The sequence below is a fragment of the Neopsephotus bourkii genome, unplaced genomic scaffold (assembly GCF_033783945.1).
Source record: "Neopsephotus bourkii isolate Nb327-2 ecotype Australia unplaced genomic scaffold, CSIRO-AGI_Nbou_v1 NB_1820, whole genome shotgun sequence".
NCBI lineage: Eukaryota > Metazoa > Chordata > Aves > Psittaciformes > Psittacidae > Neopsephotus > Neopsephotus bourkii.
This window is the reverse complement of record NW_026902293.1, coordinates 13,686,216-13,712,996: the sequence shown is the minus strand read 5'-3', so window position 1 is coordinate 13,712,996 and position 26,781 is coordinate 13,686,216. Positions and strand designations below refer to the sequence as shown.

The window sequence follows — 26,781 nt, the reverse complement described above, 5'->3', positions numbered from 1 at the left end:
AAATAAACAGGCATTCATTTGCAAGACATCCCTTTCAAGTCTGGGTTAAATCCTAAACAAAGGGCTCCTGGGGCAAGTTACATGGCTATTTTCTATTAACACAGTGTAGGACAATAATTATCACTCTTCCTAAGCAATAAAGCCTTGATTCAACACTATATCTGGCAGTGTGAATTTTACCATTGATTTCAGTTTGGTCATGATTGCATGACCAGAAGTTTAGTAATCAATAAAACAAAAAAGAATGCCTGGAGAAGATATTCATAGCCACAAAATGCTGTTGAAAAGCCTGCTTTCTGGAGTAGACTTTCATCAGAGATTAGCGAGTAAATTGTCACTGGACAATTTTCCCTTCCTCTCCCTGACGCATGTCCTAAATTCTGCAGGCAGCTATAGATAGTGCATATCACTTACATATAACCTAACTATGCACAAAATATTTTTTGGTTTTAAACCACATTAAATAAGGCAGAAATAAGTTATAATGGGGAGTAATATATATCAGCCACTTCATTTTAAATGCTCAACATACTTGTTCCTCATGTACCTAGGCTACAAATTCTATGCAGGATTTTAATTTTTTTTAATCTGCATTTCTGTATACCTAAACTGTTTTGAAAGTAAAATTTTGTGTAGACAGGCTGCTTTTTTCAAGTTGCTTATTCAAGCTAACAGTATTTGTGGACAGTAGCTGACCAGACAGTATAATAGATACATATAATTCTAGTGCAGATCTCTTTTGCAGTAGAGATTTAGAACTGAGATTTTCTTTTGCTATCTGTTCAGCCACTGAGGGCAAGCAGGAAGGTACCTCCCTTACCTACCACTTCTCTTGATTTTTTTTTTTTAATTATATACTTCAAGTTTAGAAAAAAATCTTCTCTTCGAAAAAAGATAACCAATAAAATGGAAAGACCATTTTCAGGTTAATAAGCAAGACTGCTGAGTGCTGAGACTCTTTGGCATTAGGTTTCAGTTCTGTCCTGATAGCATATGTTGCCTGCAGTAATATGATCAAAATATAGCAAAACCAAATTGTTGCAAATAGCTATGAAAACGTGTGAGTCCTAAGAAAATAATATCTGAACACCGGGCTAGAAGGTAACACCTAAACCCAGATTTATGACAGACCTGGAGATGAACCAAAATCAGCAATAGAATTGCCTTCGGAAACTATTAGTAAGACAGATATCAGCGATTTGGAGAACAATGGATGCTCTATTTGGATGATTTTCTAATGCAATTTCTAACTCATCAGGGTAAAAAAAAAAAGACTTATGATACAATATGAATTATCTATCATCTATCTATCTATCTATCTATCTATCATCTATCTATCTATCATCTGTCTATCTATCTAATCTATCTATCTATCATCTATCTAATATGGAAAGCAGCCCTGGGAAGGCTGTATTTTTGGGAAGTTCAAGAAAAAAACAAACAGTAGTTTGTAGAGATCACCTCAGGCTTCTGCAAAGGACAATGAGAAAGTTTCAAACAGGGACAGAAAAATCTATAATCATAATCCACATTATAAAGTGACAAAGCAGCCTATTTTTCAGAAAATTTAACACACTAATAACTGAAAAAAAAACAAACCCAAAACCAGCCAAAACAAAACCCCAACCAAAAACAAATGAAAAAAAAAAAACCAGAAGAAATTAAGTGGAACAGAGAAAAATATAATTTTAAGGTCAAAGATTGAGCTCTTCAAAACAAAAAATGTGATGCTGAATGCTTCATAGGTAGGAGCCAGAGTCTCAAAACTGGTCATACGCATTCACAGTCTTCATTGTGATGCCAGTCTAATGTATCTGAGATCTCTGTCCATTCTGGGTTGTGTATGAAGGGAAGAGGGGGAATGTTTCCAAAGTAACATTCAGAAATGTTTCTGGATTTTACTATCAATTAATCTTAGAGATGAAACTGCTGATAAAATGCTGGACTTCAGGTAGCATTTAGGTCTTGGCTGATGCTCAACCAGTAAATATCCCTGTAATGGTTAATCAGATTTTTTATAATCATTTGAGAGAACCAGAAGGTAGTTTTTTAAACTCTCTGGGATTTTTTGCTAGTGAAGCTGTCAAACTGTGGCACAAAATGTGCTTGGTCTTATTACTGGCTAAAGCTGTATGTATGTCATGAAAACATTTACTAGAGGTCTTCTGTTTTTTTAATTTTGTATGTATATTTCTTGTGATAATTTTTTTTTCTGTGATCTACTGGGAAAAGATTGCACATATCAGAAAGACTGGGATTTCAGCCTGTCAATATTTTGGATTATGGAAAGAGGCAGAAACACAGGCTTTGTCTGAAGTTTACACCTGTACTGGAGGTAGGATAGAGGCATTGCTCTGTTCCTACAGAAAATGTACATGAAAGGCCACAGAAAAAAAAAAGTTAGCCATGAAAACAAAACAAAAATCTGCTTAAAACTAGGTCTTGTGCTTGTTACATATTCTGTCATGCAAGTCTTTTTTCTTAAAATATGTTGGTACTTCATACAAAAAAAGCAACAGAAAATTTTTCCCTTAAGAAGACATTCTCTATGTTCTGAACCCCTAAAGGATTTTTCTTCTTTTTCTGAGTAAACATGTAGATGGCATTGCTATAGCAGCATACAGAGATTTTAAAAGATTAAGGCTGGAGTCCCTTCAAGATTTCCAGCATTTTATAGATTCTAGAGATTTTATGAAAATAATACTCTTTTCTACTTGCATATATACTGTAAGTTTTGAATAAATACTTTGTAATCAGAGCCATAGTACATGTTTAAAAGAGACTTTTAAAAACGGATTCAAAATCTAAATGATGAAGAGAAGAGATTGCAAGTTATGATTGATTGCACTCAGAAAATGTACATCTTAAATTAGGCTGCAGTTATCTAACCTTAGGTTCTAACCACTGGGCTTATGTTTGCGCAATTTAAAATACAGAATTATCTTTCTATATAGATTGTTTTAGACTGAGAATGTCTTCAACTTGTTGATTGTTATTTTAATAAACTTATTTTTTTTTTAAACTATTATTGCTTTCCCAGATCTCAGGTCTTTACTGGAGTGCTGTTCCAGAACTTGCAAATTTTGATTCCCTGTAGAAAACTAACCAACATACAGTAAGTGCTGTTTCACTAATGATAAATTGTGTTACTGATGAACATAAAAGCATTTGCTGCCAGCCTGAGAAGGGCTTAGAACTGGAATTCTATGTGTTCATGAAAATCAGTATTACGCTTAAATTTCTGATACCTGCCTAGCTTTAAATGACCTTTTAAATGCAAACTTTTATTGGTGTGGTACATTCCTTTGCTAATTCCCCTAATAGACTTCAAATCACATAATCCAAATTACATTATTTGCATATGATCATCTTTTTTAATAATACCCTTTTTATGATCCTTAACAATAGCTGATGTATTTTTATGAGTTCTCCCTAGCTTTCCAATTATCTTTTTTTGAACCATTGTATATTGTCCAATAATCTACTATCTTACTTATGCAAAATAAAGACCCCCCCAGCATTAAAACATAATCTTTCTAATGAAGCCAAAGGTATTATTAAAGTGTCTTTTTTCCTTTAGATTTCTCCTATATAAAGCTGAAATGACTCGCTGAATTTCTTTGTTATGTTCTCCATATTCAGGAGTTCTGAATTCTGCTCTCAGATAATTTTTAAAGTAATTTCTGAATCTGTACTTACACCATTTATTTCTTTATCTCACCTTTTCAAGACAGTCTGTAAGTTCTTGACTGCCTAAGCTTTCTGTCCCCCTTCAGCATTTACTCCACAAGGACAAAAATTCCACTTTTCTTCCTCAGGCAGACTCCCACTGTACAGTGGGAAGCATCATGCAAGTTGTGCGTGTAGGGTTTGATCAGACTACTAATCTTTCAAAAGATGTTTTTTGAAACAGCTATCTTTCAATACTTTTGATTTACTTGTACAGTCTAGAAGCAGAAAAAAAAGTCTGTTTTAGAATTCTACACAGACACTTGAAAAAGCATCAAAGAAAATATTCTAGCTTATTTATCCTGCATGCTTCACTGAGGGACCTATGTCTTGGGTTTTAATGTTTAATAACATTGGGAAATGAATAATTTCATACAAACCAACTTTCTCAGGTCACAATGAATTCCCTTCAAAGCTATGAGAAGAGTGCTTCTACCTCTGCAGCCCCTGACTTGCTGAGTAGCAATTATTAATTTTTTTTGTATAAAGATGTTATCCATGTGATGTGAATATTCAATGACATTTGTAGTCCTGTAGGTCATGAGTGTCTTTTTGCTCATTCTTATTACTGTTGAATTTAATTGTGCTGAACTCTACTTCCTGAAAAGGTATGCAGGAATAGGAATGTCCTGGGGCTATTCTAAAATAGCTTTACATGAAGAAGTTGAGGAGATACTCCCTTGTTGTCTCGGTCTCTGAAGTTTTAAGGAAAAAGACAGAGGGTTTTCTCATATGTATTTGGGTCAGTAATTACACTTATTTTCCCCAGTGAGATTTAGTTTTCCAGTAACTTTACCTCCTAGCACACACTTTATTAAAGCCTGCTATTTTCTTTGAACAGCAACAGCCTCAGTACTGGAGACTTTATTGCCCTAAGAGGCAAAAAGAAAATGGAATTAATCATGGGCTGATCAAACTGTGATATAACGAGACTCAACAGATGCCAACTATTTTTTAAGGTTGAAAGCCATTATGCCATATATAAAGGACAAAGCTGTGAACAGTAGATCCATGATGAAAAGATGGCAAGTATGACCTTATCAATTAAAGAAAATATAGAAGGCAATGCAATAGATCTAATAATGCTGATAGAACAAAATACTCCTTAAAACTGGAATTTCACAGAATATCTAATCAGATGGTATCAATACATACAAAATCCTTTTTTTCAGTAAGGTAAGAATACTTGAAAAAGACACATCAGGTGACACCTGTAGACAGCACATCTCTAACTATGGAAGTAGTTTAAGCCCCAAATATTATTTTCCTTTTGCAACAGCCATATGCATTTGACATTGCAGCATCTATCTGTGCAACTTTTGAAAAGAATTTATTTTACTTTTATGTCACTATAAGTTATTTAACCCTTTAATGAATGTATGTGCTACTTTCTAAAACACTCTGAATGCAGGGAAACCTAGGACTGGACAAACAAAATTGGCAACTGAGGATAAAGAATTATAATCCATTTGACAATTACAAGTAAAGTTTTTACATGTCTCCTGTGAGAAATCACCAGAATAACAGGAGGCATGATGTCTTCCCTCTACTTACTCTTTTTAAAACAACTCCTGAAAAATTACTAATGATCTTTTGTTTTTAAAATATGCAGAATCTTCAAAAGATCTGGATGACACTTTTATGAAATTGCTCTTTGTATCATGTCAGCATATAAAATAACAATGACAAGGTATACCCCAGATAAAAATGGATGCCTGCTACTCACTTCATGAGAAGAGGCTCAGAGGCTTGGCATTTTCAGAAGATGTGAATGCTTCTCCATGGAGAAGACCCACAGGTACACTGCAGCCTACCACAAGCCTTGTCCTGACCATTCTCCTCAGCAGCTGTGCCCCAAAGCAGGTCAGTCTAATGTTTCAACTTTTTATTTCAGAAAAGCTTTATCACACCTTTATTTTTTTTCAGTGTTGATAAGATTGCATTTGTTACAATGGTTTCCCCTTACTCAGTCATTAGGTACATGCAAAGAAATGAGAATCAAGCCTACCAGCTAGATAACATCCTGATATAAGAATAAAACATGCTATAAATCTGGATGTGCAGACAAATGTAAGCAGGGAGTCTGTGCATGTATGTGTAGATACACGAACACACAGACATAACCTTAATCTGTTTTCTTTTAGTGATGCAAGTTTCACAAATTACTGTAATAGTTATTTTTAATTCTCATTAGTGAAAACCACATATGGAATAAATAGAATATGTTAACTACTTAGTATGAGGGCCACTTTGACTAGAGTCCAAACCAAATGTACAATGAAAGTGAAACATTAAGGTTAGTTTTGCACTTAGAAGACTTATGTATGATGCTGCAGCTGAAAAAAAAAAAAAAAAGGAAACCTTTATCCCATTCACACAAACAGGTAAGTAGAGCCATTTTTTTGCATTTACTCCTGCAGCAAAAGTCTTGTACCTGGAACAGAAATTGGAAATGGGGTTTTCTTATATTTTATGTCAGAAAAATATCATCATGCCTCTATTTTAAATATCCTTCTCTCTAATCTGATGTGCTTTTAACTTAAGTATAGAATGTCTCTACAACCTTCTTCAAACATTAAAAGGAAAAAAATGGGTTAGGAAAGTGCTTATGGTACCGTTCAATATGTACTAAATCCAGAAGCAGAACTTTAGTGAATAAAAGCCACAAAGCTCACTTTTGCTTTATGCCACATATTCAAGTGCTTGAAAAGTAGGGGAGATATAAACCCCAAGGTTTATCCTACCTATAATGGAAAATATATACTAAATATATTATTAAAGGCCACCAAAAATGCCTTCATGTTCAAAATAGAGCATGTGTTAAATGTAATGGACAGAAAACGTAGTACTTTTCTGGTTTAACACAGCTGCTACCATTATCCCTTATATTTCAGGATAACAATTGCTTAGATGAAATCTATCTTTTAAAAAGCTTTGAAGTGATATGAATAGGAGCAATATCAAAATTGCTCAAATTATTTTGTCTATCGCAGCTGCTAATTAACAGGTGTTAATGAAGCACCCATGTAGACAGTGTCAGTATCTAAGGTAGCAGAGATAGTTATACTGAGATATTTTATTGATTGGGATCTCCTAATTAGCGACAGTTTTAAAACAAACAAAAAAATTCCCACATTGCAATTGCCACCTTCATAATTCAAAATTTGACTATGTTGCTTTGTTGTTTTTGTGGGTTTTTTTTTCCCTCTTGTAGAAAATCACAGAATTTTCTTGGGGTAAGCAGGGGTAGAGGGGAAAGGAGAAGAAGGCAGGCTCTCTTCATAAAAGCAGTCTTAAAAGCACCTTGTGCAGTTTTCATGAATGACTATGATTGCAGCTGGCTATAGAAGGAGCTCCTGGTTCATATAATAACACTAAGAGCAAGCAGTATGTTAAAAATGAACTAGATGAATTATAATCTGCCTGTATCTATATAATTTTCTTTCACTACTGCTATAGGAATGAAATTTATTTTATTGAATGTGAAGCAGAAGATTTATTTCTGTTGCAGGTATTTCAGCACAGATCTGTCCTGCAAACTTTCTACATGCAGCACATCCATTTGTATTGGGCAAGAAACACTGGAGAAAACCTATACAAATTAAGCTCTAAGGACCAAAAACTGAGGTCAGTGATATAGCTATATATATATATCCCTTCAACTCTGAACAGCAACATACCCTGTCCTAATAAAGTGCAACTTACCCTCTTCCAAATTGATATTCCTTCCTTCCTGCTCTCTCCCTGAAAGCACACATTCCCTACACGGCATTTTTCTTAGAGGAATGTCTTTTTTCTCAGTCTCAGCCATGCTCTCCATTTATAGCTTGGTTTCTTCCTAGATATTTCCTTACAGTAACACATCTTGACTTACAGCACTTGGTTGTTACTTGCCTCAGTCACCTTTCCATAATGTTCTGGAGCAGACAGTACTGATAATGAAATTCCCCTGGTTGATGCCATAGCAATTTAGAAAGTCAAACAGGTGCTGGACTGGAAACTCAAGCATTTAGAAGACAGTGAATTTTCAGTGCTGCAGTGTCTTAAATACACACAAGAAACGCATGCTTTCCTCCCCCCAGTTTCTGTTTCTGTGGTTTATGCAAACTAGTTAATTCTTTTAATTCTTCTGAAAGTTATGGTAAAGGAAAATAAAATGACTGCCCCTAAAGTTCTGGTATTGCTGGTTCCCTAAAGCTAACCACATACAGTCCAACAAGGGAAAGCATGTCAACCCTGACAAGTCAAAGGCTATATCTAGCCTTAGCTAAAGCTAGCCTTATCTGTTCTTAGCTAAATTTATATTTGATTTCTATTTTTTTGTTGATATTATAAAGCAGTCACTTACTGAGGGTTTCCATAGTAACAATTGAGCTAGTTTTTTTGGTTTGTTTTTTTTTTTTTTTTTTAATTATTATTATTTTATTTTAAAGCTTTTTCATGCAATTAACATACGTTTACAGTGAGATAATTGGCATGGAATACTGTTCCTGCTTTCCCAGTATTATTTAACCAGAGCAGGGTAAAGCATGGCTTTAGGTGAAACTCGAGATTTTATTTTCCCTCCTCTGTAAGAACATTAAAAATACTTTACAATTTACTTACATCTTTGGTTTCTGCGTTTGCTCTTGTACATAGTCATTCTGAAGAAATTCCACTTTTTAAAAAGTAATTGCCTTGAACACAGAGAAAAGAGATGCAGTTGTGCTTCTGCTTTGCAGGGAGACAGTTGCTCACTGACAGAAGGTAACCAGCAATCTCTCAGAGAAAGGCAGGGTAATACCATTCTCCTAAAATCCAGGGGAGATGCAACTGGCTCTTACTATTTTCTCTGTTACAAAGCTCAGAGAAAAAAAATGTATTTATTTTCATATTTTTTCAAATGTGTTGGATACCAGCTAATAAAATCTTGAAAGCATATAAAATCATGTAATCAGGCAAAACGGGGTAATGTGCTATTTGATAGTCTGACATTAAGATTCCTCAAAAAAGCCTTGATATAACCAAAATTGCATAAATGACCTCATCAACTAATAGCAACTAACAGTTCATTGTAAGCTCTTAGAATCATGCATATGAGGACATTAAAACATTTTGGGGGTAAATTTTTTAAGCAAAATCACCATTAAAAAAAATTAACACATGTTGATCAATTAAATCCTGACTGCAGGTAAACTTGCTTATGTTTACTTCTGCATTACCTTTCAATGTTTAAATCTGGGAAGCTTTTTAAGCAACATTCTACTGATTGCTCATTTTTATAACTAATTCATTGTCCATTATTGTGTTGAATCACAATGTCATGGTAAAAAAGTGGCAGCATCATATGATCTTCCACATGTATGTCACCATTTCAAAGAATTTAGACATCTTAAAGAGATCGAGGGAAAGGGGGAGAAATTCTTCTCATGTTGGGCAATAAGACTTACCACAATATTCAAGAAAAAACATGCCAGTGTCAGCTATGGAGCTGGAAAGAAGTTAAAATTCCAGTTCATTCAGCAATAAATCTGCCTTCAATTAAACTATGGAGATATTTCTTGATGTTTTAGGAAACTCATGTTTTGAGATGCTTTTCATGTTTTCTCAAACTGCTTACCCTGAAATTTTTCATCTTTTTTTCCCCTCTCAGTTTTTTTTCCAATATCTCCAACGTAACCATTTTTAGTTTGTCCATAATTTAATTTTCTCTCAGTTGCTCAGTATACACAGATCTTCACACTGGTCCATCTCTAGCTACTGAAGTGAAATCTTTGCTTTATATTGACTCTACTAATCTATTTTTCCTCTCTCTGTCAAAATCTGACCACATATCTTTTCATTTGCTTTGGATTTATATCAGCGTAGTTGAGGATAAAGTGTAGCCTGAAGTAAGTGAAAGCAATGGATGCATTTTTTAGATTTATTTAGTATTTCAAATACAGTTGTCTTAAAATGCCAAGGTTGAAATAACACCATCTCTATTGTTTAAGTCAGCAGAAAGGTGGGAAATTGCAAAGCACATCAACAGTGACAGGAAGGAAAAGAATTGACTAATTAGTCATTGCTACACATAGTAAAAGGCAAAATGCTTGCACCACATAGAAAGACCCTGCATGCATATACTCAGCTGTTATATCCACTGGTCAGTATTTTTGCAGCAATTTATATGTGCTGAGGGTAATTCCTCAGTTTTCCTGCTAGATTTCTTCCTCTGGGTTAACTTCCAGCTGAATCAGATCCGTGGTCTGATTCAGACTACAGAGTCTCCTTTTATATTTGCTGCTTCTTGTAGCAATTTTTGTTTACTTTTCCTGCTCTTTTCTTTCTTCCACCCAAAGGCTTTTATCTATATTGTCCAGTATAAATTTTCTTTCTTTCATTGATTTGGTAAGATGTCCTAAACCTTTTTCTTCAGGCCTCATTAGATCTTAACTATAGAACTCACTGCTTTTCCTTATCATCAATGGTCTACTTTCTGGTATTTTTTATAATGTGTTTAACCTAGACATATATTATTATCTCTCCATATTATATTATACATAGCACATATAACACATGTATATTTTTTCATTGTTCTTTTGTGCATTATTCTATTACAACCATGTATTTGTATGAAAATATCTTGCTATTAGTATGTATAATATAAAAATATAAACTAAATAGAAATTTAATGATAGAAATTAATTTATTTTAAATTAATGATCCCTGAAAAGCACTGTCTTTATTGTTTTTTCTTTGTTTTAATTGCAATGCTCATTAATTCTTCAATATAGTGAAATGCACTTGCTAAAAATAACGTAAATACACTGTTTTGTGAATCATTCTAGATCTGCTCATTAAAAATATTGTAAAAAAGGCACTTAAATGCGCTGGCTACCTTTGAGTAGGCACAGCAGGCTCCTGTTTCTCTGTGTTACTGTTCTCTGTTAGGAGAGTTTAAAATCCATTTTCACACACTTACAGCCTTAAAATAGTCAGAATCTTGCATATGGCTGGTTAAATGCATCAAGCTTCGTGAGGTGGGAAGAAATGAATGGAACTCCTCAGCAACAAAAATCACCTAGCCAAATTAAGCTTATTACTTTTCTGCAAGGATACATTTTCTTAAATGAGTACTAAGTTTTAATTATTTGTTGTTGCTGGTAGTAAAAGAATTAATAATGTCCACATCCGCACATCCCATATAACCTCTCTTCTTTCTCTCCTCCCCACCCTACAGGTTCCAATAAGGAGTTGTCCTCTGAATACTGCAATAAATTTCTCAAAATGTTTCATAAGCAGAGGAAAAGAAAAAATACGGATATTTTACAAATATAGCTGCCAGATTGACTGTCACGTATTACTCATCAATAAGCATGCTGCCTGGGTTGCATCCTCAATTTTATTTTTAATGAACACAGGCGAAAAAAAAGAAGGTGGGGGAGGCTTAAAGTATGTTCTGTCTTTCAGTGTTTATTTCAATACACCCAAAGAGTCTTCTTAGAAAATATCTTTTTATAGCTTCCACTATGGTTATTTTGATGATATTCTCAAATAAGAAAATATCACATCTATGAATATGAATTACTTTTTTCTTTAAATAAATGGTATGTATAGAGATCAACATTTAGAATTACATAATAATAGACTAGTTAGGGTTGGAAAGGAGCTTAAGATCATCTAGTTCCAGCCCCCCTGCCGTGGGCAGGAACAAATCACACTAAATCATGACAACCAAGGCTCTGCCCAACCTGGCCTTGAACACTGCCAGGGATGGAGCATTCACAGCCTCCTTGGGCAACCTATTCCAGTGACTCACCACCCTTACAGTAAAGAATTTCCTCCTTATATCCAATCTAAACTTCCCCTGTTTAAGTTTTAACCTGTTACCCCTTGTCCTGTCACTAGAGTCCCTAACAAAGAGTTGTCCTGGGTTTAGCAGTGGCAGTCATTTTTCTCCTTCTTGGTAGCTGGTGCAGTGCTGTGTTTTGACTTTCAGCTGGGAACAGAGCTGAAAAACAATGATGTTTTGGTTTGGCCAAGGACTTTGTGGGCCTCATGCTCTGCCAGGGAGGAGGGGAGCCGGGAGGAAGCAGAGACAGGACACCTGACCCAAACTGACCAAAGAGGTATTCCATACCACAGCACGTCATGCCCAGGAGGTAACTGGGAGTTAGCCGGAAGGGCTGGGTGGACTGCAGGGTTGGAGGAGGTATCGGTCGGTGCTTGGTCGGGCTGGGGGGCAAGTTATTGGTCGCCTGGTGATGGGGTGTTGTATTCTCTTCCCTTGTTATTTCCTTTATCATTACTATTATTGGTGGTAGCAGTAGTGATTTGTGTTATACCTTAGTTACTAAACTGTTCTTATCTCAACCCGTGGGAGTTGCATTCTTTCTGATTCTCCTCTCCGTCCCTCCAGGAGTAGGGGGAGGGCAAGAAAGGGGGGGAGTGGGTAACAAGCTGTCTGGCTGTGGGTTAAACCACGACAGTTCTTTTTGGCGCCCAACGTGGGGCACGAGGGGTTGAGATAACGACAGATCTGACCGTCACAATGCTGATTTATTGGCTCTCAGAGTTGTTCCTCTTGATCTCACAGCTTCAGAATGTTGTAACTTACTTAGAGCCGGTATTTGCTGTGTTAGTGTTTATCAAGTGTGGGGCTTGGGCTAAGGTTCTTGTCTCACTGTACTTTATGGCAATGACTTGTAATACGGGCGGGCTCCAGCAGCAGGGCGGGACGGACGTGGCCGTGGACTGGTCCCTGGCCGTCCGGCTGCTCCTCACCGTCCTGGCCCTCGCCCTCGCCTCCGTCTGCGTGAGGCTCTGGGGAGCCGAGGGGGGGCGGCCCCGGGAGCCGGCGGCTGCTGAAGCAGCCCGGGAGAGCGGCCCCGGGGACCAAGCGGGAGCGGGACCGGAGGCCGGCAGGGAGCGGCTGCCAGTGGAGGAGGTCGGGGCGGTCGAGGAGCGGAAGGAGGCGGCTGCCGAGCAGCGGGAGAAGGCAGCCGAGGAGCCGAGCCCCGCGGCCGAGCCCAGCCCCGCGACGGCCGAGAGCATTCCCCGGAAGCCGCCCGCCGAGCCCCAGGAGGACGCTGGAGACCCCGCAGCATTTCCCAGCAAGGCAGAGGAGGAGGAGCTGGACTCAGGAAAAGAGAAGCTGGTGGTGGGAGAGCTGGCAAGCACAGCAGCTACACCAGCCCCAGTGACAAGTACAGCAGCATCGTTTGAGAGTTCTGAAGGTTTTGAATGGCCTTTGGGTACCCTTGGGACCTGCCTGCTGATTGTGATGGTGTTCACTATGTTGGCACACATGCAGAGTGTGTTTTACCCACCACCATTGTGTCTGATCCCAAAATTTAAGCAGAGTCGGGTTTGGGTCTTGTCTGGGGTTAGACAACAATATGGGAGGACCAAGAGGTTTTCCCCAAGGGTGTACAGCCATGAGTGGCAGGGCATGTGGGACAGTATGGGCAAGTATCTAGTCCACTGGGCCCCTCCAGTGCTTTGGAAACATTGGAGATGGAAGGACAATGAATTATTTTGAACCTGGTGGGCCCATGACCCTTAAGGCCAACAGAGCAGAGATGCAACATAGAGATGGACTCATGATCGAGGGGTGGACCTAACAATGGACACTATCGCCCAGGTTATTCACAGGTGTGAACACTGCACACAGCCTCTCGTGCTCTGAAAGACTGTTACAAGAGATGGAGCCTGACATCATGGACCACATGGACTCAGCAGCTTTATAGGGACTGGTCCATGCACTACGATGAGAGTGCACTTAGATAAGAGTGAGGGTATATTGAAAATGTGGGATCTGAGCATGACGTGAATGGTATGGAATAAGGGGTGGATAATGTCCTGGGTTTAGCAGTGGCAGTCATTTATCTCCTTCTTGGTAGCTGGTGCAGGGCTGTGTTTTGACTTTCAGCTGGGAACAGAGCTGAAAAACAATGATGTTTTGGTTTGGCCAAGGACTTTGTGGGCCTCATGCTCTGCCAGGGAGGAGGGGAGCCGGGAGGAAGCAGAGACAGGACACCTGACCCAAACTGACCAAAGAGGTATTCCATACCACAGCACGTCATGCCCAGGAGGTAACTGGGAGTTAGCCGGAAGGGCTGGGTGGACTGCAGGATTGGAGGAGGTATCGGTCGGTGCTTGGTCGGGCTGGGGGGCAAGTTATTGGTTGCCTGGTGATGGGGTGTTGTATTCTTTTCCCTTGTTATTTCCTTTATCATTACTATTATTGGTGGTAGCAGTACTGATTTGTGTTATACCTTAGTTACTAAACTGTTCTTATCTCAACCCGTGGGAGTTGCATTCTTTCTGACACTCCTCTCCGTCCCTCCAGGAGTAGGGGGAGGGCAAGAAAGGGGGGGAGTGGGTAACATGCTGTCTGGCTGTGGGTTAAACCACGACAAGAGTCCCCTCCAGTGTCCTCGTAGGCCCCCTTCAGATACTGGAAGGCTGCTATAAGGTCTCCAAGCAGCCTTTTCTTCTTCAGGCTGAACAGCCCCAATTAACTTCTTCCAAGTAATAAACAATCCTTGACATAAAATTAAATTAAAATTATGCATTTGATGTGTGCACTTTTTACTGGTAGGATTTGGACATTACCTGACAATAATGTTTTTTAACCTGATGTAATACTAGATAAATAAAATTCAATTTACCAAGAAATGCCATTTAGCTATTGAGGTAGGTTTTAGAAAATATATTCTCTTTATGCTGTAATGAAGAGAGAACTTAAAATATTGGCCAAACAATAAGCCTGACTGAAATTGGTACAGTATTGAACAAGCTGTGGCAAGCAGAATAAGATAGAGCAAAATTTGTGCTTCTGCTAATATCTATAAGTTAGAATCAAGAAGATCCATAAATGCTTTTCAAGAGACAACAAAGCTGGCTAGCACTGCTGAAGCAGACCAGAAATAACGAATGATGAGGCTGACAAAACAAAAAAAAAATATCAAAAGGTTACTGTAGACTAAAGGGCTCAATTCAGCTGAATAAACATTCATGTCTAACACTATTTCGCTGTTGTATGGCACCTGAGATATCCATACACTGCAAGAAAATATGGCACAGGACCTGTAGGAAAACCTACAACTTCTGGAGCATGCTGCTGAAGCCAAAACCATCTTAAATGTCTCTAGGCAAATAAGCAAATGAACAAAGCCCCAAAAGCTTATAGTCTAACCTCTGTCTCATGACTACCACTATTATTTGGCTTTTTTTATACTTAAGGTCATTTTTTTCAAAGGGGTCCCAACATTTGTTAAAATCCACTGGGAAACCAACAAAAAATCCTGGCCATTGCAGGCCTGTGATTGGTTGAAGTAGGAATTGTATAGAAAGAGAAAAAGGTAAGATGTATTACTGAGAATTTTTAAATATCTTTAAAGAGGCCACTATTTGTTAGCAGACAATCCACAGTTGATTGTGGGGGTTAAAAAAAAAAAGTGTGAAAAAATAGATGTGTGAAAAAATAGATGTAATATAGCACAATACTTTCAAATCAACAGTATTTCCCTTTACTAAAGCCAAAATGCCTGACAAAATGTTTTAATAGTCTTTCTTCAGCCAGTTTTTATTCTGCCTGTGTTCACATACAGAATATAGAGTTTGGAAAATTTCATTAAAACTTCCACATATTCATCAAAAGCTGCATTAGAATGCAATTTGTTACACTCACAGCATTTCCATCATCTACTAATTTAGGAAGAAACATCAGAAGAAATTTTTTTCTGGAGCTGTTTGATTTTTAGAAAACTATTTGGCTGTTTCTTGTATCTATTATCTTCTACACGTCTGCTGGCCTGTTTTCTTCAGCACTATTAGACAGTAATGGCACTTCACCACAAATGGCTCTTTTTTAGATAGGAGGAGAAAGGACCCAAGGTGCTGGTCCTACTTTTACCATAGGCAATTCTCTTTTTTTCAGTGACACTTCTTCACTAGAATATCTTTTGTCTCATTGTTGTACTAGCATTTCTTTTTAAGGAATTCCCTGTCAGGCTTCCCTCATTAAGCTGAGATCTTCTTATCAGATATTGCTATTGCCATTTAGCAATATGATCACAGAAATATGAAACAAAGCCTTCCACCTTCTTTCTCAAGAGCCCATACAGGCTCTTCTTCCCATCGCTTGTAATTTTCACAGCACTTTCTTTTTCCTTCAACATGAACTTTACAAAAGCATTTGGATATTTTTCTGTGACTAACAATTTCCAAAGCTTATAATGTCCCTTCTTACAAATGTAAGGTTGGAATTTACATTTGCATGTTAAAGTAAATATTAATCTATTAATAAAGATATGAATTTCAAAGAATGACAGATTAGGGGGAAAAAAACCCAAAACCAACAAAACCAACTAAGCAGAGGTACTGTGTATCAGTCCTTAAATACATTAAAAGTTGACACATTTAAAAAAATGAAAAAAAAAGGGAAAAAATTTAGTGAATAAGCCATTTTCTGTGTCTCTGGAGGTTAGAAAAGTCATGTACATCACAGTAGCAAAAGAGATCTAAATTAGTAATTGGGAAACTAACTTTGTTATTGATAAGGGTACCCATACCTTCCTTAAAAATTACTAAGGGATTTTAGAACAGGTTTCAGAAGAGCCTGACTAGGAGATGGATAAGTTGACATCTTGTAGTTTCTTCCAAGCCTTACTTGTGATCCTATATGTGCAGATAAAACAGCAATTTTAAGATTGACCATTAACCAAGATTCAGCATGTTAGTCCTTTAGCCTACCTAATATTAATAAAACACTTCAGACATCATGAGACTAGCATAACATGGGGACACCAACAAGTATAGAATCATAGAATAGTTAGGGTTGGAAAGGACCTTAAGATCATCAAGTTCCAACCCCCCTGCCATGGGCAGAGTCACCTCGCTCTAAACCATATTACCCAAGGCCTCGTCCAACCTGGCCTTGAACATTGCCAGGGATGGAGCATTCACAACCTCCCTGGGCAACCCATTCCAGTGCTTCACCACCCTTACAAGAAAGAATTTCCTCCTTATATCCAATCTAAACTTCCCCTGTTTAAGTTTGAACCTGTTACCCCTTATCCTGTCACTGTAGTCCCTAATGAAGAGTCCCTCTCCAGCATCCTTATAGGCCCCCTTCAGATACTGGAAGGCTGCTATGAGGTCTCCACGCAGCCTTCTTCAGGCTGAACAGACCCATCTTCATATGGGAGGTGCCCCAGCCCCCTGATCATCCTTGTGGCCCTCCTCTGGACTTGTTCCAACAGTTCCATGTCCTTTTTATGTTGAGGACACCAGAACTGCACACAGTACTCCAGGTGAGGTCTCACAAAAGCGGAGCAGAGGGGCAGGATCACCTCCTTCAACCTGCTGGTCACGCTCCATATAATGCTCTTTACATACTTTTAGGGAATCCTGGAGCAGCTTCTCTAACTGGGAATGAATGAGTTCACCTGTGGTTGAGCCCTGCCGTAAATCTTTCCAGCTACAGACACTGGTCTGCTAACTCAGGCACCTATAGAGTCACACCACAAATACCCTTCAGCAGTGCAGTCTCCTCAATTACATTTGGGTAGCTTCCACCAGATTCAGGGGAGCTACAATACATGGGTATGCCAGAAGCATGAGCATTCCACTCTGCAATTCCAAATGATGGTTTTACACAACAGTCTGCTCCACAGCTTTCTCCCAGCCCCAAAAGTTGACGGGGGCTCTAGATAGGTTTGATAATTTCCCAACTTTGGTTCCCTCCTTATTATTCACATTGTCTTGTGTAACCCTTCAGTGAAACTTAGCAATTCCCCATTACAAAAACAAATAATGCAGTTATGAAAGCCTGATAACTCTTTTTTTTTTTCATTTTTTTTACTGTACACAGTAAATACAGGCCCTTTTAGACCTAGTGGTGACATTAGGCTATCTGTTCCTCCATCTGAGGAACATTTAGCTATTATTTTAAGCAAGATATAATAAAATATTCCTCCCTGAAATGTCTGAAAAAACAGTTAAACTTCAAACCTCAGAGTTAGATATTCTATATGGTAGATTCTACAGTGGAAAAGCACATCTTCCCTTCTGCTTTGGCAAGTGGAAAAATGCTAAATCAATCTCAGGTGAATGCCATTCAGACTTCTTTCATTTGTTTTACACATTTCATAAAATTCAGGTTTGTTCCTCCTATCTTAGATGAGTTTCTTTCCTAATCCATTTCATTTCTTAGCAACTTTGTTCTTGGTTAGTTTCCTTCTGATTTTGAGTAATTTTAATGTTTGGTTTTGGTTTGTTTTTCCTAAGTCCTGGCTTCTTTTATTCTTATCTTTAGTTTTATTTTAGTCAGGTTTTGTCTAGTGCTAACAGGTTTTCACTTGTTCTGCTACCTGCTTTGGTTGCTGATTTGGCTGGGATTTTACATCATCTTTCATTACATTGTGATGAGGTTGTCACCATTCAGCAACAATACCTTTTAGTCACTTTCATGCAATTTCCAAGCATCTGTTTAAAAATTGAGACAGTCTTAGGAGATGTTCTGATTCAAACTTCTCAGATTATGGGACTAAAACACAGTTCCCTTCCGTTAAAATGAGATTTGTGTACCAAACTGTTTTTCAAATATGAACCAAGATTCCACTCAAAACCATCTTTTCTTCAGGATTTACATTAATTTAAGTTAGAAAGTAAATGATGTATAAAGAGGTAGCCTGGATTTTTCTGATCATTAAACTCTTCCTTAGTAATTCAGTTTATGAGACATATTACTAGAAAAGCTACCCTATATTTCACCTTACAGTAATATCAATGATCAATGTTTTGCTCAACATACTAAAGTTACATTTCATAGATTTTCCTAAATACAGCACAGGCACAATCCTGTACTTGGAAACATATTCATTTAATAAAAAATGGTAGAAAAATAGCTATCAGATTTAGTAAAAATCAGATTCAGTAACAATTTTTATCTGAGGTAGTTAGTAGCACAGTAAGGTTTTAATTATCCTAGATCATTGAGACAATACTCATGTGTCTAGAACTAGACATTTAAAAATCTAATAGTTTTTATTCAGTTGGTCAGTTGTAATCCTAGTGCAAAACTGTTAGAAAGTCATTAAGTAATCATTTTTTTTCTTCCCTGTTGTTAAATCTGAAGTAAATCATGATGCCAGGAGCGGGCACTAGTTTCCATCATTTGAGAGCTGGTAGATATTACAAAATACTGCTAATACAAAAGGATGGACAAATAGCAGCTGCAGGGCAAAAGCAGCTCTGCTGAATTAAAAACTATTTAGGTTTTTAATAGACTCATTTGTGGATTTAATTAAAAAAAAGTTTATATATATCATTTCTACTAAAACAAAGTGCTGAATATTGGTGTTTTTCTGAGAGATTTAAGACAGTTTTTTCTATCAATTTATCTTCTGCTTAAGTCTTTTTCTATCGATTCATCTTCTGATTAAGTAACAAAATCATTTCATTTCAATATAGAAAGTTGTTTTTAATGGGATTTACACCCACTGTGTCATATTCTGCAAACAAATGATAACCATTTCAATTTGATTAGAGTGACATGCCGTTCAACATTGCCCTGTTTTCCTTTTTGTGTTTGTTTTAATTATCACACTCATGAGACACTTTGGCATGCTAAATTTAACAGGACAAGCCTTTGGAACTGCATCTATTCTTGCATGACCCAAGAATATTTTAAAAATACACCTCAGATTCATGTATCTTAATTCTGCTTAAGGGCTCAGAAGTAACTGAACACTTCAGACAGGTTTTTCAAACAGCCATTTGAAGAACCCGTTTGCTATTGTCAACATTGTACTATGATATCCTATTTTTAATTTTTTATATGTTAACTGAAACAGCTTTAACACACGTTCAAAAGGCATTTTCAGTTCTTCACTTTTAATGAACATTGCCTCATTTTGTCTACAAAACAGAACAGGAAGATCCTGAGAAAGAACCTTTTGTGAACAAATGAGGCACTTAAAATGTCAGTTTAGGGTGCACAGCAAAGCAAAATGATGATGTTTTATGGTTCAGTGTCCTGGGTTAAACCATGACATACAGCCAATGTACAGCCACTGCTTCAACCTTTCATTTCAGAATAATGCTTTTATAACAATAAAGAGAAAGCTTAAAAAGTTCCACTTTCTTTCCTTATCATACAGGATCTTTCTTTCTCAGTGTATAGGACTAAAGACAATTTTAGTCATAATCCATCAGTGTAATGGCTGGCTTGAGAAGGAGAATAAGACCATTAACAGAGACCAAAAGTAGATGTAGATTAATTTTTGGAGTGATGGAAAAAGCTGTATTGTATAAATTCACAACCTGACAACGGTAAAGGATGCAACACTATTGTCATGCATACAATAACATCCTTTAAATTAGAGGGGTCTGCTCACTTGGTACAAAATACCAGTGTTACTCCAGATTCACAATTTTTCCTACTTTGGGGGCTTTTTTTAGGGCTTCTGTGCATGTGTCTATATGGGGTGGCAGGGTGCAGAATGTGCTGACAAGTTATTACATTAAAATTATTTATGCATCTGATTTAATGTCTTAATTAGATGGGTGGACAGCTGGGGAGGAAGCAGTTTTTCCCTATTATGAATGAGGCTACATGCCCATGGCAAGATTACATACATTTTGAGTCACCTCAACTCATAATTTCAATTTTTAGGATATGCCAGTTATATGGCAAATTCTCTAGACATTACAACTTATTTAAAGACAGTTTTTGAGTCAATGGTATTCTATATAGAAACAGGAACTTTTCTCTACAACTATAGCAAGCCAAATTGTTTGGTTTTGTTTTAAGCTCAAATAAGTTTTTAATCAAGACTGCTATTATAGCACAATAGTGCTGTGTAACATTTAATGCTCAAAGCTCTACTTTTTCACCGGAAGGTTTTAAACATACTGTTTGTCCATTTGAGGAAAGGGTAGCAAACATTTGAAGTGCATTTTGCATTTAAAAAATTCTGTCAGTAATAAAAGGCATCAGCATACGCTTTTAGATGATAATGTACTTCCAAATCACATTGCCTAGTTAGGGATGTTTCAAAACCACAGGAAGATGAACTTGGAAAGACTAGTACTTGTCACCTTGAGGTTTTGCTACTAAATAACAGATTACAGTGTGAATTAAGTACTTAAAAATGCACACAGCAGCTCTTTACACTGGGATAAAGAAGCACAGAAAACAGAAGTGTGTTCTTAACGACCTGAAAGCAAATTGAAAAGAGATGTTCATACAGTAAGTAGAGGAGATAGATAAAGAACATTTTTACCCCCTTGTGGATTTAGCAGGAAAATACTTTCTCATCGAAGTAAATAGCTAAGAGAGACCATGTGTAAATGTGAAACAAAGGTATGCAAGATGCTTTATTAATCTCTAGCCTAAATGCACAAGTATTGAATAATTTAGGTGCCAAGTTTTCTATTCCCTGTTCCGTGGCACCTTGGAAGGGTAAAGCTATTTCAGATAGCGTGAGAATAGCAGCTTCTGGTGATAGTCTGTTCACAAAAGATACCAAAACCACAGGGATATTCAAAGTAATTTTTGAAAAATCTATCCCCAGACCACTTCCATTCTTGAAAAATTCTGTTCTTGGTTCAGCTACACCAGAGAAAATATGCTTATATTTTTTAATAAGTTTGGCTTTACAAGTAAGAAAACCCCTCTGTGATGCTGCAGCAAAATAAGAAAGGAAAGGACTTAAAAAGGCAGTGTTACTATTCACGAGTTATCTCTGGAATGAAATTCCTCATGTCTCAGAATATAAAAGATGTATCAAATTATTTTGAGACTAATATGCATAGGATACAGTTTAATATCTCACTGAATGTATAGCTCTTTCTTGCCATTACTGAAAGAGTAAGATAGCTTCGGAATCTTCAGAGAAAGGTCATAAATGTTGACTACATTGCTTTGTAAAAGTTAAAGGTAAGAAAAGCTGCAACTCCTCTCATAAATGGTTTATTTCCTCCCTCAGAGCAATGATTTACAGAAAGGGGGATTATAATTAGAATACACTAAAATAAGAACCTTTGCTCTGTCGTATGACACGAATATTATACTTTGTGGGAGGCTAATTAAAAACAGTCAAAACCTTAATCTGCAGTTTTGTTGTTGTTGTTTTGTTTGTTTTGTTTTGTTGTGTTTTTTTTTTTCCACACAATAAGTGCTATTAATGGTTCACGTTTTACAATGAGTCAAAATCTCTCATTTAAGGCCACCTACATGTTATTGTTAGGAATGTAGACCCAAGCCATTCCAGATTCATTTTTTGCCAAATGAAAAACAGTATCATGCAATTTTGGTATCTTATAAATCCAAGACCTGGACTATTCCACTTGCAAAACAAATGAGCATTATTTGTTCTGGAGGGATACAATACTTATGACCTAGATATTTAAGGAAATGAGGTTTGGAGAATGAAGGTCCTGCTCGAAACAAATCTTAGGGAAAAAAAAGATCATGAGAAGATTTTGGTTTGCTTTCTGATTGGCAGTGATCTTAGTCACGTTTCTGGTGGGCTGATGGTTTCATGACGGTTTTAAGGGCTTCATCTGAGTGGTGGACTTGGCAGTGTTGAGTTTATGGTTGGACTCCATGGTCTTAAAGGTCTTTTCTAATCTAAAGGTTTCTATGATTCTATAACTAAATATGAAAACAACTATGCTTTCAGATTTTCCCAGGAAGTGAGCAGAGTGAATTTTCTGGCAAACATTCCTAGGTTCTTGGGAAAGGCAAATCAGAAGAAATGCAGTATGTCAAACATATGATGAAATCAAATTCATCCAGCTTGAATCTAAACCACACAAAATGAAAACTGACTGACAGTTTCAGAAGCTTTCAGTAAAATAAATCCACGTGAAAGACTGAGGTAGGGTTAACTGATACAGAAATTATTGCAGAAAACATTACACTTTCTCAAATCTGTACTTTGGACCATAAATCCAAAATACACTGAAATATTTCTTCTCAGACTTTCACATGGCTTTTGCCAACACTCTGTAGCTGAGTATTTTGAACAGCAATCAAAGTGTAGCAGATGTGACCAAATATGAAGGGGAGGTGCTGGAAATCATACACTGGATGGAAGGGTCCGGTGCAGAAATGTAGTCCTGTCAACTGTATTTTTGATAAATTTTCTCACAGTTACATTCCCCCCCCTGCAGAACAGTGCCACAAACTCCACACTGCTCTAGCAGCAGCTGAATGTGTAAGGATTATTTTTATTTAACATCTTTTTAAAGAGGCTACCAAGACATGGGTATATGCAGCAGCCCACATTCAGGCTATTAAATGTTAGTGAAGTAATTTTTCAAATGTTAATAGAGGAATTGCTTCTGACTAACATCAAGTTAACCTTTAAAACACCTGTATTTGGAGAAAGGGGAATAAGATTACATTTCTTACAAGCTGTCATACAGAAAACATACAGTGAGGTTCAAGTATGCAGAATTTTTTATTGATGGGTTCAAGATGAAAAAAACAATAAAATTTTCAGCTGTTGTAATTTAGAAGTTATTATATGACTAAGTTGCCTGCATTCATGGATGACTGGTTTTCATGATGTGGGAGTTTCTACTTTTGCAGCATAAATCCAGGAAAAAAATCAAAATTATTTTCATTTAAATTAACTGAACATTTGGTTCACAATTTGTAATTTTCCAATTCAGTAACTTCAATAGCCTAATCTTTCAAATAGAGGGATGAACTTGATCTGTAAATGGTACCTCTGGCTAAACATATGACTAATCATGCCATTTTGCTGCCTAATCTTTTCTCTAGGAAGCACCTTATTGGAAGTAGACTTGAAATTTTCAATGGGGTCAGTATTTCCAAGAATGATTCCTCTGGAATATACTTATGTGGAGCCCTTTAGAAAACTGCTGAAAAACAGGTGTCTAAACTTAAACAAAGAAACTTTTAGGAATTGTCTTAGTAATTGCACCCATAAAATACTATAACCTTAAACCATGACCTAGAATATGTCTTGAGATACTAGCAAATGTGCAGCATTGCATGCTAAGCGAAATAAAATAATGTAAAGGAAATTAGTATTGAATTGCTGTAATGACAAATATAGCTCTATAATTCCTTTCTTAATGCAAGCATACTATGTTGTTTTGCAAAGTTATAGATTCTTAAAAAAAGCTTTTTAGCATTTTAAAAGAAATTACACCTATTGAAACATTATCATCATGGGTTATTATACACTGAGATTGCTCTATTTCACCTAAAAAATAATGACATTGCATTTTAATGTCTCACCTTACTAGAAGTCTTGGCAGCATTTCATAACAATCTAATTTTAAAATATAGCAATTTAAAATATATGAATTTTGCTACAAAGGCACATTTAAAAACAAACAAACAAACAAAAATAACCACAAACACCTGAACATGACAGGCGTCTTCCTACATTTTAATTTCTTTTTCTTATCCTCTCTGAACACATGAAGCTGCAAGGACTTCCAGATTCTGCATGAACCTCAGGTTTCCCAGAGCACCTAAACATTACATGAATGCAGGCTAAGAACTGAGCTTGAAGGTGCTCAAAAAATAACAAACAGCATCTCAGGCAAGTATCTCCAAGAAAATCAACCAGCCTTTCAGCAGATTATGCAGGTTCCCCAGGTGGACACTAGATCTTTCCCTATGACACTTGTGTGGCTTTTTAAATAATAGTCAGTCCCTCCAGAGATCTTTCTTCCCGAATTCCTTTCCTTCCTCCTCATAAAAAGCCTTAATTTTTTAATAGAAATGTATTTATTTCCCAAACAGCACCCTTCAACAGATCAAAACTTACAAAACAAAATGCTTTTGCAACGTGCCTGAATTTCACCTATGGGGAAGACATCATGAAACTGCATCAGTGACACAGAAGTGACGGGACAGACTTGGTATTACAAGGGTTTATAATACAAGGCAGAGACAGCAACCATCAGCGGTGACACTTTACTCTAAGGAAAACATAAAAAGAATAAAATCCTTAAAGAACTCTTGCTCGGAGGAGCGCTGTCTCACAGCTATGTTTAGAGTGCCATCTATTGACAGTAGCTTCCATTGCAACTCCCAAAGTAAAAAGCTCTTCCGGGAGCACATTCATTCCTCTTTGTGCCAAGTGTAGTTGTAATCAGAAATTTCTTGTCGGAATTATAACTGTGATTAATTCCACTTGATTTTTAATTCTGGGTTGGGTTTTTTTTTAGGACATATGGGGATTTTCAGTAGAGCTACTTGTTTGTATTGCCATCATACATTGCAAACGGGATTCTGATACTTCTTAGTGCATTTAAATAAAAAAAAAAAAAAAAAAGAAAGCTGCTATATGAAAATCTTGCAGTTATATTATAAACTAAAGTAGGATCTTAACTTACAGTAGGAACAAAGTAGTTCTCTACAGTAGCCAGCTGTGGATTCAGTATGACTAGGGTGCTTAAATTCAAATGAATATAACGAAGTAATGCCCTGGGGTTTCAATTTGGTATTAAATTTTTTTTTTTCTCTAATCTGCTGGTTTCGAGTTGAAGTATTTCTTGCCCACCTGAAAACCCCTTACGTTGAAGGAAGATCTTTGCTTTTAATCACACTGCAATTGAAGAGTTCTATCTTAAGTTGGCACTTCCAGGTGGCAAGACATAAAATGCAAACACTGCATTTTCCCATATAAACATACCTGACAACATATACTGGAAGAAAGAAATTCAGAGAGCAGTTGCCTGACAAGCATTTGGACAAAAACAGGAAAGGGTTTTATTTTTCTACAAACTCTGAGGCAGCTCACCAGAATCTTTACACAGATCTGATGAAGTCAGTTCTCTATGCAATCATTTCAGAGGAGCCCCAAGAAATAGTTCTTTCTCTTCTTCCCATCTTGTATGGGGTAACTGCCATTGCTAATGTATTTTTTCATGCCTCTTTTTCTTTAGAAGTCTTAATTGAAAAAAAAAAAAAAGTGTTAGAAGCAGTGAAATAAGAACTGGTGATAGAAGCAGTTAATGTAAAGAAAAAAATAATTAATTATTGGAGTGGAGAATTTCAGACAACTATGGGCATAGTAACAGCAGTGGAAGATAGTTAAAATTGCTCAGATTGGTAGCTTATATGAGAGATTTAGCATGATGTGTGTACGAAACCCATTGAGTCTAATAATAATTGTAACTTTATATGATAATCATGGGAAGAACAACTATACTGGTTATCCCAGAGCACTCCCTCTTTAGGGGGACAAAAATGATTTGGGGATTTATAAGTTCAGTATTGCAATGATGACAAGATGAATAGGCAACTGAGTCATATTTTGAACTGAACTATGTTCACAGAGGGACTTAAATGAGTCTGAGATATCACAGCTACTACACTCGTAAGTACACTTTCCTCGAATGCCTGCCAGGAAACAAATGAAAAGACAATGGCAGTCTGTGACAAGCGCAAGTCTTTTAAAGTGTGTTTTCACTGTAAAGTGAAATCCTTGTTGGCTATAAAGAGCAATTCTGCATTTCAAGACAATAAGATCTGTTCTTGATCTGCAGTTTCCTGATTTTGAGCAAGAAAAAAACAGTCACGAGTCAGCTCTGAAGACAAGATTTTAGATTCCATCTTTAGAACATTTATCTGCACTCCCATGTTACACATTGATTTCAATGGAATCTGTAAATGACTGATTGAAATAAGAGCCCATTAGTCTGAATGCAACCAATCTTACAGCAGGTGACCACAAAAAAATACCCCATTTGAGCAAGATTCCTTTTTCAAGGATACAGGGTTACTAGCAAGAGGCAAATGCATTAATAAATCAAAAGCCAGGAAAAACAGAAAAGCTTTATATACTAAGCTGCAGGTGCATATCCCACTGAAATAAGTTAGTTTTTGAATAAGGTTCAATGAGCTTTGCATTGAACTATTTAGCAGGGAGTTCAAGGTAAATATCTCCTGATGAGAGCTTGTTTACCAGAAATTTGTTTTAAAATACTGAAGGAATCAGCACACGTATCTTAATAAGCTGGGAAAGTTTAAATATTTTTTAGTTCGACTTCTACAGGTATTGTGTCTGAACATTTGGCTTTTTTTTT

General features: G+C 36.8%; 1 protein-coding gene across 7 annotated transcripts in view; it reads right to left on the bottom strand.

Annotated features, from left to right (window-relative positions):
* RALYL (RALY RNA binding protein like) overlaps positions 1-26,781 on the bottom strand; it is a 409,831-nt gene that overhangs the window by 121,865 nt on the left and 261,185 nt on the right. The window contains exon 1 of one of the 7 annotated variants that reach the window (XM_061343018.1): positions 8,335-8,482. The exons of the other annotated variants lie outside the window; for them this stretch is intronic. Coding sequence (XP_061199002.1) covers positions 8,335-8,371 — 37 coding nt within the window. The 5' untranslated portion in view covers positions 8,372-8,482. Of the gene's footprint in view, positions 1-8,334; positions 8,483-26,781 lie in introns of those variants that run through there. 7 annotated transcript variants of the gene reach the window in all.